Source organism: Camelus dromedarius, chromosome 2, assembly GCF_036321535.1.
Source record: "Camelus dromedarius isolate mCamDro1 chromosome 2, mCamDro1.pat, whole genome shotgun sequence".
NCBI lineage: Eukaryota > Metazoa > Chordata > Mammalia > Artiodactyla > Camelidae > Camelus > Camelus dromedarius.
The window spans coordinates 66,350,579-66,365,988 of record NC_087437.1 but is presented as its reverse complement, the minus strand read 5'-3'; the positions used below and the strand labels follow the sequence as shown (position 1 = coordinate 66,365,988).

The window sequence follows — 15,410 nt, the reverse complement described above, 5'->3', positions numbered from 1 at the left end:
TATCCCCACATGTTCTTCCTTCACTACACTAACCAGAGATAAGCTGACCAAGCTCGTTCCTAAGGCAAACTCTGCCACATGTTTAAAAACAAAACAAAACAAACTATTCTGCTTTTCCTATTCACTCATTGCTTCAGTAATTTTCCTGTCTTCCTCCATCATTTTCTCTGTGACAGCATTACAATCAGTACACAAAGTTGTTATTTCTTCCATTGTTGGAAAAAGAAAAACAAAAACCCAAACCTCTGACTGCACTAATCACTGCATTTTCTGGCCCCCTTTAACAGCAAAATTCTTCAAAAGAGGTATCTAAACTGACTTCCACCAATACCTGTCTCTTCTCATTCCCTCTAAAACCCACTCCAATATAATTTCATCACCATTACTCCAGCAGAATTATTCATCAAGATCAATAATCTCCTTGTTGCTGTATCTAATGCTGATTTTCAGGTATCATCTTACCCCTCCCTTCTACTTGACTTAGCACTACCATCAGACATACTTGATCATGTTCCATTCTTTGAAACACTCACTTCACTTGGGTTTTAGAATACTACACCCTTTGGGTTTTCATCCTACCTTAAAAACAGCTCTTCTGGCTCTCCATTTCTGGTTCCTTCTATTCTCCTTTAACTCCTAAGGAATGGAGGATCCTGAGTCTCAGTCCTCAAATCTCTATTCTTTGTGTAAGCTTACTCTTCTACTCTTATGGCTCAATACTACTATACACTGATGACTCTCAAATTCTTATAGATCCTGGACCTCTGCCTTTAAGTCCAGACTAGTATATCCAATTGCGTACTTAACACCGTCAGGCTGAAAACCTTAGAAAAATCATTAATTCCCTATTCTCCTCTTTCTATCACACATACACTTCTTACCATCTGCACTGCTATAACCCTGGTCTGAGCCACTATTACCTCTCACCTAGATTATTGCACTAACCTCCTAAATGGTCTCCCTGCTTCCACCTTTAGCCCTTTACAATCTAACATCAACAAAATATAAGGTGGAGTATATCTCTTCCACTCCATCTCATTAAGATTTATTCTTATAAATGGTCTACAGGGTCCTATTCACACACTTCCTTATTTCCCTGACCTCTACTCCACTGCTCACTCATTTCTAGAGACAAGAGCTTCCTGCTGTTTCTTGAACACATCTGGCAGGTCTTCACATTCAGGGCTTCTGAACTGATCAGTACTTTGGCCTGGAATGTTCCCCACCCCCACAAATATATACATAGCTCACTTGCCCAAACTCCTTCAAACCTTTGCTTAAGTGCTACCTCTTAGGGCGGCTTTCCCTATTCCCCCCATTTAAAACTGCAGTTGATTCCTCCACCCTACATTGCCATCTACCTTTCTCATTATATTCTTCCCCATGATACTTAGCACTTTCCAACCATATAGTTTACTTTTTATTGTCTGCTTCCCCAACTAGACTAAGCTCCATGAAGGAAAAGATTTTTGTCTGTTTTGTTCTTTACTGTATCCTCACCTGAATAGTGCTTAGTACATAGTATGTATTTCATAAATATTTGCTGAATAAATTAAGCTCGGAGGCAATGGATATTATTTAAAAATTCAGATGACAGTCTGCCAGATTTTAACTAAACAGCACTATGAAAAATGGGCATGCAGAGGGGGGCAATTGGGAGGATGAGAACGAAAGTAGTGGGAGTAGTTGGAAACCTCCTACAAAAATCCAAGGCCTAGGCAATAAGGACTTAAAAACCAAGGGAAGTGGGGAGCAAGTATATTGGCTAGTTAAACAAGAGAGTAATAGACAACCTGAGAAACAAACAAGTTTGGATTTAACAATCTCTTAACTTGGGCAACTAGGCAGGTAATGAGGCACGGAAAGCACTAAGGAGCAAAAAGGTGTGAGGAAAAAACGTAGCTGAACTTTTACTTAACGCATCTCAGAACCTTTTAGGTGGCTATGTCCCACAGGTGGTTGGAAATACACAGGTGGCTGGTCAAGTCAAACTCAGAAAACAACAGTGGAGTATAGCTAGAGATTTAGGCAATATAGCCGAAATTCTGAGAAGAGAAACACTCACCTAAGAAGAGTATATACAGTAAGAGAATGAGGAAAGGACTGAGCATAAAATCTTCAAAACGTAAGAAGCAGGTGACATTAGGAAACAACTTAGTAATGACTAGGGAAGAGAACTAAGAGGCATAAAAGATCAACGAAAGAGATTCAAAGCCGAATTTCAATAATGATGAGATGTGGAACAGCAAAGCATTTCAATGTCAGGAAGGATAGGACTGAAAAGGTTGTTGGATCTGGTATACTGTGGTTCAGTGATGGCACTGAAAAGAGTAGTTTCAGACCACAGTGCCAGTAGCAAACAACCAGTACTGAGTTCATGAATGAGCAGAAGGCAGGTGAGGAATAAGAGGCATTTAATTTAGTTTGTTCTTAAAAAATCCCTAGTGGTGAAAGTAAGGAAAGAGTTGGAAGTTGGTAACTTGAGGGTAAGGAAAGTCAAAGAAAAATGTTGATGTGCTTTTTGTTTGTATTTTTTAAGGGCTAAAAGACCCAACTTTATTTGTAGACTGAGTGGATAAAGACAGAATAAAATCATAAGAAATGAAAGAAAAGGGATAACTGATGAAACAAGATTCTAGAACATCATAAGAAGAGGAAAACAAGAACACAGAGAAGCCGTATCATGTAGTAATTAAGAGGCAAGGTTAGCATGAGTCAATAAAGTCCCAACTTTGCTACTACAAGTTATGTGACCACAAGCAAATTACTTAACCTCTCTAAGTCTCAGATTCCTGTAAAATAGTGCTACTTTAAAAGACTGCCATGAAGATTATAAAGAGATAATCTATATGAAGCATATTACATGGCATATAATAGACTCAATTTTAACTATTATCTTTAAAAAGAAATGATACCACATTTTTTTCCCTGTACATCTAAAATAAATGATTAGGTGTTAGGGAGAATTTTTAAGTGAAATGAATGTATGTCTGATTATCCTATTCCTTGTAAAAGAAGAGGTAAGGTTATACGTAAAACTGACGTTAGTAAAAGTAATCCTGAAGGCTAAGAGAAGAAATTTTCAGGGATCAAGATTTAGACTAGAATTGGTTCCAAGTGAAGGTGAGGTCCAACAAAGGGAATAAACATAGAGAATGATGAACTGGTGTCAAAAGGATTGCTGTATCAAGTAGAATCTAAGTAATGGTAACTTGGGTTTTAGAAAAGTCATTAATACAGACATTAAAGTTATCCTCTTTTAACTACTGTTTGACTACAAGGTTTCTTGATTTTAATTAATCACTTGACAAAGTTAATCATGATATATTTATGAACAACTTGGAGATGTATATGGCAATTTGATTCAGTTGCTAAATAATCATACCAAAGTGAAGAGTAAGAAGATTAAAAAATGAATGCCACATTCAAGGGAGATTCCTTCTTGTAGGGCTACAAACTGTCCTCCCCGTGTCCTTTCAAATTTTCGTAAATGACTTCATTTATTAGGGGTTGCAAATGCCTTCAATGGCTGAACAATAAATGTCAATGTGTGAAGCCAAAATGTGTAATGCAGCAAGAGGAGGTGGTTGGTAAATCAGATAGTAATAGATTTAACTAAAAGGACTCCAATTTTCTAAAAAACAGCAACAATGTGCTAGACAAATAATACATATCAGGGTATGGATTTGGCAGTCAGCTTACAATTTTCTGCTTCAACACAACCACCTAATATTGATGCAAACCTAGAAGAATAGCTTAAAATGTAAGCCAAACCCACAATGTAAAATTTAACAAAGATAAATATAAAACTCTATGATTAAAGTCAAAGTATCAATTTATCATGCAGAATGACAGATAAGACTTGATAGTAATACATCTGGAAAATAAATGATAGGTGTAACCGAACAGAGCTCAAAAGGAATCAACACTGAGATGCAGCTAATGAAAAAACTTGATGCAGTATTAGGTTACGGTAGAAGTATTGTGTTCAGATGAAGAAAGATAATTCTACTCTACTTTGTACAGTTCAGGCTTCATATCACGTACTAATGATATCCATTTTTAGGCAGTGTATTTTATTCATAATATTAACATAGCAGAATACATCAAAAAAAGTTAATGAAACCTCTGCTATAATAGGTCAAATGTTTGAACCAGTACTTCACAGTTTAACGTAAGCCTATCTTTTGCTCAAATAAATTTTATTTATTCATTCCATTAACTACCAAAAACTTGCCAATTTTCTTTAGAACCACAGAAGAGGCCTGTCCATTTTGTAGGTATATAAAACAAACATTTTGACATTTAAAAGCTGTCACTTTGTCTGTCTTCATCTTCTAAGACGCTGCTAGTGTCTCATTACACTCAAAGGCACTGTGAACTACCTTTTACTTCATGGCTCTGTGCTTATATTCAAATCAAATCCACCTTATAAAAAAAGTAACTGAGTCCTAAGACCTAAAACCAAAACAAACACAATCAGTAATACTACCATCAATACTGATCTGAAATAAATAGGCTCAACAATATCATATTCTTTTAATGCTCCTGTTAAACCTATAGATGTTCTGCTGTAAATTAAACAGTCACAGGAATAATCCCTGAGGGGAGAGTGCCCATTCCCAGGAAGTCACATCACAGCAGGGAAAATACTAATATTTTCATGTTCCTAAAGTAGTCTTGTTTGGAGGTTTGTGCAAAAGGTAATTCATGAGAATGGGGATGCTAATATTCAGAGAAGAAAGAAGGACCAGAATTCAGCATTCCTATCATATGCAATTTTCTGGAAAATCTTAGGTCTGCTGTTTTCTTAATGGTGCCCATCTTTTGGATTATTGTACACAATGCCTGAATATTCACAAATTAGTACTAAGTTTTAAAAGTCAAGTACAAAAATACAACATATGAAGAGTATCATTTAGATGGAAATACTGAAAACAGCCTACTAACATAATGAAAAAAGTACTAATTTCTAAGAACAGTTACTAGGCTTTCAAATTACATGATGTACAATTCCAGGGGTGTTTCTCTCAATGATTCAGTTTTCCTATCATTTTTATTAATAAACAATTCTCTAACTGCTGAAAATCACTCCTCTATGAACTCCACTCTAAAACTGTTCATTCAGTTAACAAATTCAAATGACAAAATTTTGATTACACCTAACAAAAATTCAACAAGAGCTGAGATAACTCCATCCACTGGAAAATAGATACTATTTACTATAATGCTTTTACCCCCAGAAAATTTTTTATGTCAAGGAACAAAATTGTTTGAAGCTTCAGTTTTAAATAGAATCATGCTATCATTTAAAAAATTTGATGGAATGCAAAGCAGCATATCAGAGAGCCTGGTAATAAGACATTAAACAAAGTGGCATGGTAGCCCAGAATTCTCCTTAGAATTGGGTTTAGGGAACTTGCACTAGCAAAGAAAACCTTCAAAGTGGATGCCTTTTGCTCTGATGAATGTGCCAGGCTGGCTAAAGATGGGAATAATCCTAACAGTAAAATGGGTGTGGACTAGGAAAAAGAGAAATATTCTTTTGCTTGGAGACAGGGGGAGGGAATGGGGTAAGAGAGATGAGCATCTAGCACACAACAGTGATTATAGCAGGCTTCATCCTTATCCCACATCTTCAAAAAAAAATAAATGCCCAAATTACATAAAGTTTTAAAAAATTGTAAGTATACCAGAAGAAAACACGTGTGTTTGCAAATATTGGAGGACAAAATATTTATAAGCTATTAAGCAAAATAGCTTAATAGATTTTGAATATTTAATAAGCTTATAAACAGTTATTCATACATCTATGTAAAGCATGTACATATGGAATAAGGTACATAGTAATGAAGTTAAAAGTCAGGATTGTGAGTGAAAATTTTTTTCTTCTTTAAGAATTTCCTAAAAAGAAGCAGTAGAGGCTCAGAGAAAACAGGTACCAAGAAAGAGAATGAGGAAGGCTCGGGAAAGATGGAAAGCCACACAAAAGTTTAGAAAGTATCAAATATTCAAAGAGGATGAGTAGAAACCCAGTAAGTGAGAGGTACAGAAATCCAGAGAAAGAAGTTTAGATATCTACAGAGGAAGTAACCAACAGAGAGAAAAAGAGAGACAGACATAACACCAAAGTTAAAGAGGAAAAATAAACCTGACGGGATGACAGAGACCAAGAGAGTGGGAAAGAAACCTAGAGATAGAGAGATAGAGACCTAGAGCCCAGAGTGAAAGGGGAAGAAATCCAGAAAGTGAACAGAGACTAAAGGAAAAGGAGAGAAAAGGCTTAGAAGAAGAGACTGACAGAAAATGACAGAGAGAAAGAGAATCAGAGATGATGGAGATTGAGAGAATTATAAAATATTCCTATTTACATTTAAACTCATCCATGGCACCTAACCAAGAATTTCATCCCTATAATCCTAAAACACTGAATTCTTCTCCTCATCCTTACAATGCCCTCAACACTTTCCAATTGCCTCCTCACATCTCCTCAGGCTCATGTTCTTACCACTGATCTCTTGCTCAGAGCTTCCCCTGAGCTCTGTGAAACCCCAGAAGAAACTCTTCATGGAGTTTACAACCCCAGTCTCTTCAGAGGCTTCTTTTTACTGCCCTACCAAAGGCAAAACCTGGATCACAACCAAAGGCACTGGTTTCCTTGGACTTCTCTCAAATGAAGACTGCTCTCAACTCTCAACATACTCTAGGACCAGAAAGCGATACTGGCAAACTGCTGGCTCTCTGCTGTCCTGGCCTCAAATAATATCACCTCTCCCTCGTTTTTGAACTCCTAAGAGCTCTACCACATGACTACATACCATATCTACCCAACCATGTTAATGTCATCTCTCCACTCAGTGTCCCACCACCACCACCTATTAAGTCACTTGTGTATCTGTCTACTGAGCATCTCCATTTGTATGTCCTTGAGGCATTTCAAACTACTAATTATTTCCTTCCCCCAAACCCTTCTAATATATACACATAAGCAATATATAGTGGTTCTGTTAGAAAAATGCCAACCTAATATAGGTCACATTCAGAGAGAAATCATCTATAAGGATTTTTAAGAATTCCGTAAGACATTTAGATCCCTTTCTAAACATCAGCTCTAAGTTCACCACTGAGTAACCTACTCTTGGAAAGTTAGAACTGACAACAAGACACCTGAGCTCTCAAACGTAGAACAGAATCCATCTTCTCACATGGGATGTATTAGTTTACTACCTGGTCTCTTGTGTGGTACGTTTACCTCTGCCAGAACAACTCAGAAAGCAAGGAAGTGGAGATCATGAGGAAGGCTAGAAGAAATTATCTTTTTGGTAGCTGAAAGATTATGGGAGTTCTTAAACCTATGTATTTCTGCATATCTTTAGAAAAGCTTCCTTTTTGACAAGGGAGGATCATTATTTTGAGCAACGTACCACAACTTTTCTTCCTTTCTTTCTGTTTTTTTTTTTTTTTTAATGGAGCTGTCCAATATAAGATGGGTCTTTTTTTCCACTTTGGAAAACTTACAACACTTATGAGAAAGTTCTGAGATAAATGAAATATTAGTATATTTACTTCTTTTTTATAATAGAGAGGTGTACAGTTCTTCTGGTTAACTTCTCTTAATGACTTCTCAATTGCTCTTTATCCATAAGACCATTTAAGATAAATAAGCAGCTCTGAACTGCAGCAGGGAAGAAAATCATCCTCCGAGGTATACAGGTAACAGTCAGTCCATTGTCACTCCTGAGGCAGGATTAAGTGAGAGGGCAGACTCTGACAGGGGCTTCCACCAAACCAAAACCTGACAGGTAAGCCTTTAGGTGCCAACACAAATAGAGCTTGACATTCAAAAGTTTTGTTCTTTCCCTTGTGCTCTTTATTTTCATAAGAGTTAAATGAGCTGACATTTGTAAGGCACTGAAACAGTGCCTGGCATATAAGAAAAGCTATATAAATTAAGTAATCAAGAGAAGATGTTTAAGGGCTTTGTAAGGAGGCCTTTGCAAATGAATCAACATTCAATTCAGTGGTTCATGGAACAAATAATTCTGACCTTTACTTTCCTCCCTAGGGTATTATAATGTCTAGCATCTAGTAACAAAAAGCCATAGGGATGCAAAATTCCATTATAAGAGAGCTGTAAACATAACAGATGCTCCATAATTTTATTTGGAAAGGAGAAGGAAAAAGTTCTTAAAGACATGTCAAAAGAGATAGGATCAACGACATAACAGGCAGTTTTAACAGCTAGGTTAAAAAAAAATAGCATGAACCAAGTAATGAGCTTTAGAAACAAGAGTTCAAATACTTATGAAGGTTTACAGTTCCTAATACAAGTAGAGGCATCATTTAAATGTTTAAAAAAAAAAGTACCTAAGAAATAAGAGTCACTAAAGGGCCAACTTGCTAATTATGGTTATTAAAACATTAGCTATGACACAAACACACATATACACAACAATTATATATATATATATATCTGTAGGCATTACTTTCCTACATTACAGGCTCTGTCATGAAAAATAATTTCTAAGGAAATAATCATAACATTTAATGGCAAATGATTAAACAGTGGTACTCTGGGAAATATGTAAAGTAAAAAGAACTCGGCTAGAAATCAAGAGATATTATAGATCTAAGGGCTCTGGGACAGTATGTATATATATATATGTGTGTGTGTGTATGTGTGTGTGTATATATATGTATGTATGTGTGTATGTGTATATATCTATATCTATATCTATATCTCTGAGGTCCAGAATATCAAATGAACTTACCCAAAGTGGTATTTATTTAGCCAAAAACAATGAAGTGTTTGTTATTTGCCACCCCAACCCCTTCACCCCTTACTCCAAACCAGTGAAAGAAAAATGTAAAGAAAAGACTGAATCTGGGATGGGACAGTGAACAAGCAGAAAGAAAAAGACCACAGTAAAACAGAAGAAACTGATTTTCTATGCCTTCAACTCCAGTGAGTACAATGACATTAGTTACTGCATCTCCTAAAGAGAAAGACCAAGAAGGCAGGGGCAGAGGGCTGCTGGAGATTGAAAGTATGAATCTTCTTTAATTATCCTTTGCTTTCACAGAATTAAATGTGATCATAAACAGTGACCACTTATAAGAAGCTCTTTAATACTGTACCTTTTCCAACTTTTTCCCTAGGCAAGGATAGGTTAAACTTGCCTCCCAATGTTTAGCCTACCAAAGTCCCCTCCCCCTACAAGACCTCCGCTTAACAAAATGACATCATTTTCCTGCTTCCAATAAACAGGTGAACTATCATGGGGCTCCAGGAGCACGTAAGTAACACAAAAGGTTTTAAAAACTATGTAAGTTTGCTTTAGAACTGACAACCAGTATTCAAAAAAAAAAAGGAAATTCTTGAAAATTAATTCCCTTTATCATTTCATTAACATTTTCCTGATATAACTAATGATTTTCAATAATCAAACCTTAAGGTCAGAATCACTAGCGCATGTGTTTTGGAAATATTCCATTCAATTAGCCAAACTGTTTGAGGGTGGGGGGGATGGACTGTTTCTAGAAGAATAAGAAGTCTAACACAATATTCCATATACACTTTCTTTAAGACCTACCTTTTCACCACTTGAGTAGAAGAAATAACGCAACCGGACTATGTTACAGTGATCTAGCTTTCTCATGATTTGGAGCTCTCGGTTCTGAAAAGGAAACACATGAAAATATTTTTTAAATGATAACTGCTATTCATCATATTGACTAATATGCTTCTGAAATAACGTGAAACACTACAAAGAGCAGGCTATAGATATACTACTAAAAAGTATCACCTGTAGACCAGTGCTGACCTGTTACTAGCCTATGAACTATTTATTACTGCTCTGCAGTAAGGTAAATACAGAAATGGAGAAGTGGTGTTCAGAATCTTTTATTACAATCTGACAGAATAACTTTCTAACTATGAATCTTATAGTTAAAAGTAGGGTCTATATTTTGTATTCTCCTAAATTTCACTTTTCTTGTAATTCATTTTTATTGCATTTTACAAAAATATCAGCCTTCAATGAATTGGAAAATTTTAAAACTGATACTTTACTACAAATAGCTGGAGAAGCACTGGTCTATAGTATGTAGAGGATATCTGAAATGAGCTATTTTACTGTAGTTTTTTTAACTATAATAAAAATCAAACTTCTTACCAAACAAATGAATCTGGGTGTTAAGAAAACTTACAAGCCCTATTGTTTTCCAAGATAACAGTGAAAAATCTGAGAGTTAGTCCCATTAGAAGAGCTCAGTTGCTAAGTTTCAGAGTTAAAAAATAGCATACTGGAAACTGTACAGCCCTGATAAATTTAACAATCACACACATAATTTTTATTTTGGGGAGTTTCAAAGTTAAGTTCATTCTTCAAGAAAAGAAAACATTAGATACAATGAATTCCTAACAACATAAATTTTGCAGTAATAATTTGAAGAGTACATACATATTAACAAAGATAAATTACAATATACTTAGCTGTCAGAAATTCAGTTAACAAGATCCAAATTATATAATACAGAGAAAGAATACCAAAATATCTGCTAAGTGGGCAGAAAATATAAAATTTCAGTTAACATAATGATTCAGAAGAGTTATACACATAAAGTATACACCTGGGAATTTGGAAGGGAAATGCGGTTATGGTTAGGAAATAAGGCCAAATAAAGTGGGGGCAGGGGATGCACAGCAGACAAAGAGCCTAATAAGCAGAACTGTCCTCGAGCTGAGTGGGCTCCAGTTCTTAGAAGATGGTATTAGAAAGCGGCAAATGTTCCTTCTCCTCTAGAAACTTCCAATAGACTCTATGATGGTTCCAGTGTGTTCTCTAAAAGGAAATGGGAAACTCAAGATGACTCTCCATCTGTCCCTTTAAGCTGACTGTGAGAGCTGAGCTTCTGTATACAGTGATAATTTAAATTCTTTTATAAAACATCAATCTTTCATTCCATTACTTAGTATAAAAGGTTTATATGTGCAGCAATAAGCAATATACCTGCTTCAACAAAGATAATAATTGATGTCAGATTCTGAGTTTTGACTGTTACAGAGAAGGACACAGAAAACTTTACAAATTTCAAAACTGTCCATTTCCATTCCAAATTGAAGCTATTCCTGAATTATGTCTATACTTTGTCAATTCACATCTAGGTAGCTAGTTCTGTGGGAGAACTGTTACTAAGCTAAGAATCACTCCTCTCAGATATTAAGATTGTTTTTTAATATAGCCTACTGTGTTAAAATAAGTTATCTATTTTTCAAGACTCATTAACCAACATAACAGAGAAATATTAAATTCTCAGATAATAAGAAGTTGTCTTAAGGTTATGCAGATGATCTTTCATCAAAAAGAATTCATAAGTAAAGCAAGTACAGAGACCTAAATATTCATCCACCCTTACTTTCTGTTCATATTCTATTATTTTTAAAATTCCCTAAAAGATCCAAAATATAAATTTTCTAGAGCAATATTTTGAGTATTTATCAAGCCAATATTAGGTAAAGTTTATGCCTGAGATGGATTTAAATATGTAACTATCCCAAGCCTAACCATTTTTACTGAGTTGTCCTTTATTAGCTCACTAGTGACATACTAATTCTTTAGAAAAAAAACTTATTCTACAAAAATAGTTCACCTGTTTTGTGCCAAGCATCACTCACAATGTTATGGACAGGGCAGTGACCAAGACTGACAAAGTTTCTATGGAGGAAAGGAGGAATAAACCACACATTTTCACATAAAGAGGACAAATCTTGATAGAGAGAAGAGGCTGAATTTTAGACAGGAAAGTCAGAGTAGACCTCACAAAGAAGGTAAGACCTGAACACAAACTTAGTGATATGAAGATGACAACCATGTGAGGATATGGGGGAAGAGCACAGCAGTTATAAGGAACTCCAAATGTAAATGCCTGGAGGTGAGCCTGACGAAGAATGTGACTGCAATATGCTAAGAAAAGGAAGAGAGGTGGGAGACAAGTTCAGAGAGATAGGTAGGGGGTATGTCATATAAACTCTCATTAATCATGGTAAGAAACTGAATTTCACACTAAATGTAAAGGAAAGCCAATGAAGCCAAGAAAATGACATAATCTAATTTACTTTTTTAAACGATCATTCTAAAACCTAAAGAGCATAAATTTGGAGGAAAAAGTGGATCGAGAATTCTGTTTTCCATCTATTAAGTTTGAAATTCTTATTAGATATCTCAGTGAAAATATAGAGCCGGAAATATGCATCTGTATTTGTATAAATGGGACTTAAAGCAAGGGGATCTCATAACCTCACCTAGAATAAAAGTTTGGACAAATACAAAAATATATTTACAGGTATAAAAAGGAGCAGAATAAGTGGAGTAATCAATGAAGCAGGATGAAAAACAAAGGAGAATGTTATCTTAGATGCCAAGTAAAGTAAGTTTTCAGAAAAAAAGAGAGTGACCATTTATGCCCAAAGCTGCCGAAAGGCTGATTAAAATGAAAACAGAAAACTAACAACTGGACATGGCAAATGCAGAATGTTAGTGACTTATAAGAGTGATTTCAGTGGTGACAAAAGTCTGACTAGAGGGTATTAAACTGGGGCTGGGAGACACAGGGAAAGAACTAAGAAGTCAGAAAGTTTAAAAGATAGTAAGAAGTTGTGTTAAGGTTTCAGCTATAGCAGAATGAAGAAATCAGCAAATTCACTCTCCCAAAACACCTATAAAAGAACTACATTGTAGAAAACAATCATTTCAGGGCTCTGGAAATCAACAAAAGGCAACAGCAAATCAAGAAGCATTTATTCATTAAACACTGCTAGATACTGGAGTTAGGATAGTGGGGGCCGGTAAAACCTTTTGCTAGGAAATATTACCATCCTCCACAATCACCTTCCACCTCAGACAGTGAGGTAGTTTTATATGGTCAGGGTTGGCCATAAAAACTAGGAATTTTGCTTCTGTGGAGGGGCTACCATCATTTAGAACAGAACAAAAACCCATGACCAACGGCACTGGTATAAAAATAGCAAATTTGATAGGAAACAAAGTAAGGAAGCCCACAGCTCTGCTACCCTGAGGATGCAGTCCCAGCTGGGGAAAAATGACAGACTGGCAGAACACTAAGAAATGTTAACAGGGAGATCCTGGAGATGAGAGAGGCGCTAAATGAGCTCTCCACATACCCCTGGCTGATTTAGAGGTTCTGCACATATGCAGGAGAGATCCAAGAGGGCCTAGGAGAAAGTACAAACTGAGGCTGACTTAAAAACTGCCCGAATTTTGAATGTATTCCCCAATCCATGTACAGAATTATCAAAAAATGATGGAAGCTTTATAAACTAATGTTTGAAGACAATCTCTAACCAACAGATGGTTGACCACTAAGCTTTGCAGACAAAGAGTCAACTCCTAAGAATCAGGCTAAAAATGAAAATTAGAATAAAGATTTAACACAGAATTCAGGGGCTTCAAACTGTGGAGAAGGAAGATTCTATACATTAGATGCAGGTAAATGGGAAGGGAAGGGAAGGGAAGGGAAGGGAAGGGAAGGGAAGGGAAGGGAAGGGAGGGAGGAAGGGAGGAAGGGAGGGAGGAAGGAAGGAAGGAAGGAAGGAAGGAAGGAAGGAAGGAAGGAAGGAAGGAAGGAAGGAAGGAAGAAAGAAAGAAGAAAGAAAGAGAAAGGAAAGAAAGAAAGGAAGGAAGAAAGAAAGAGAGAAAGGAAAGAAAGAAAGAAAGAAAGAAAGAAAGAAAGAAAGAAAGAAAGAAAGAAAGAAAGAAAGAAAGAAAGAAAGAAAGAAAGAAAGAAAGAAAGAAAGAAAGAAAGAGAAAGAAAGAAAAAGAAAGGAAGAAGGAAAGAAGGAAGAACCCCCCCCCCAAAAAAACAAGTTTCAGGAGGATTAAAAAAATAACAGAACCCAGAGTTGCTACAAAATATTATCAAGTATGTCCAACTGTACAAAAAAATTGTGAGATATGTAAACAATAGGAAAAGCTGATCTACAGCCAGATAAAAAAAGTAAAAGAGCCAAAAGAAACTGATTCTAAGTAGACACAGCTGTTGGATTTAGCAGACAGGAACACAAATCAGCTATTACGTTCAAAGAATGCAAAGACCTGAAACCGTAAAAATCCCAGAAGAAAATATAGGGGTTAAGCTTCTTGACATCAGTCTTGGCAATGATCTTTTCAGATTCAACACCAAAAGCAAAGGCAACAAAAACAAAAATAAACAAGTGGGACTACATCAAATTAAAAAGCTTCTACACAGCAAAATGAAAAAATCTAAGGAAAGGGAGAAAATACTTGCAAATCATGTATTAGATAAAGGATTAATATCCAAAATATATAAAGATCTCATACAACTTAATAATAAAAAAAATTGATTTAAAAATGGGCAAACGACCTGAATAGGTATTTTTCCAAAGACGTACAGCTGGCCAACAAGTAGATGAAAAGATGTTCAACATCTCTAATCACTAGGGAATACAAATCAAAACCACATTTGTTAGAATGGCTATTATCAAAAAAAGGCAAAAAATAACCAGTATTGGTTAGGATGTGGAGAAAAGGGACCCTCTGTGCACTGCTGGTGGAAATGGAGATTGGTGCAGCCATTATGGAAAATAGTATGGAAGTTCCTCAGAATATTAAAAATAGAACTACCATAGGATACAGCTATTCCATTTCTGGGTATATATCCAAAGGAAATGAAATGACTATCTCAAAGAATACCTGTACTCTCATGTTCACTGAAGCATTATTTACAACAGCCAAGATATGGAAACAATCTAAGTGTCCATCAACAGAGGAGAATCCTCAGGAAGATATTCCATCATACAAATCATGAACTCCCATATCTGATACCGAAATACATGATCTGCTTAATACTTTACACTTCAAATGTTTGTCCTGTCATTCTATATGGACTGCAAACTTCTTAAATGTATGGACTGTAAAGTCCTTAAATGCAGACTGTATCATATTTCTTCTTATGACCTACATAATATCTGTTTAGTCCTTTGCACATAGAATACACAGACTGAGTTAACTAGCCTTAATTTACACTTGATCTTTTACCTCAAAGTCACTGAAGGTTTTTTAGTGGAAGAGTAAAGTATTAAAGGAGCTTATTCAGATAAATCTGGCTGGATTATCCCAAACTAATTATGGTAAAATCTAATTTGAAGAGAGAAGGCCCCTGATATTTGGATGTTGCTTCACAGCTTGAAAAAGCTATTGTATTTAACTTCCCTCACATGATTCTAAGGAAAAAATATGTAATTACTAAATATTTCCACCTACATCTTACCAACAGAAAACAAATTCAGAGGTGTGAAATAACTTGTCCAATTTATTAATGAAGGGCTCTATTCAATATTTTTTGAGCATTAGGAAATTAAAAAGCTAGAA

General features: G+C 35.7%; 1 protein-coding gene across 3 annotated transcripts in view; it reads right to left on the bottom strand.

Annotated features, from left to right (window-relative positions):
• The window catches only part of GSK3B (glycogen synthase kinase 3 beta), a 167,138-nt gene that overhangs the window by 72,408 nt on the left and 79,320 nt on the right, over positions 1 to 15,410 (bottom strand). For all 3 annotated transcript variants that reach the window (XM_031455135.2, XM_010981569.3, XM_031455129.2), the window contains exon 3: positions 9,594 to 9,677. In XM_031455135.2, coding sequence (XP_031310995.1) covers positions 9,594 to 9,677 — 84 coding nt within the window. The remainder of the gene's footprint in view (positions 1 to 9,593; positions 9,678 to 15,410) is intronic.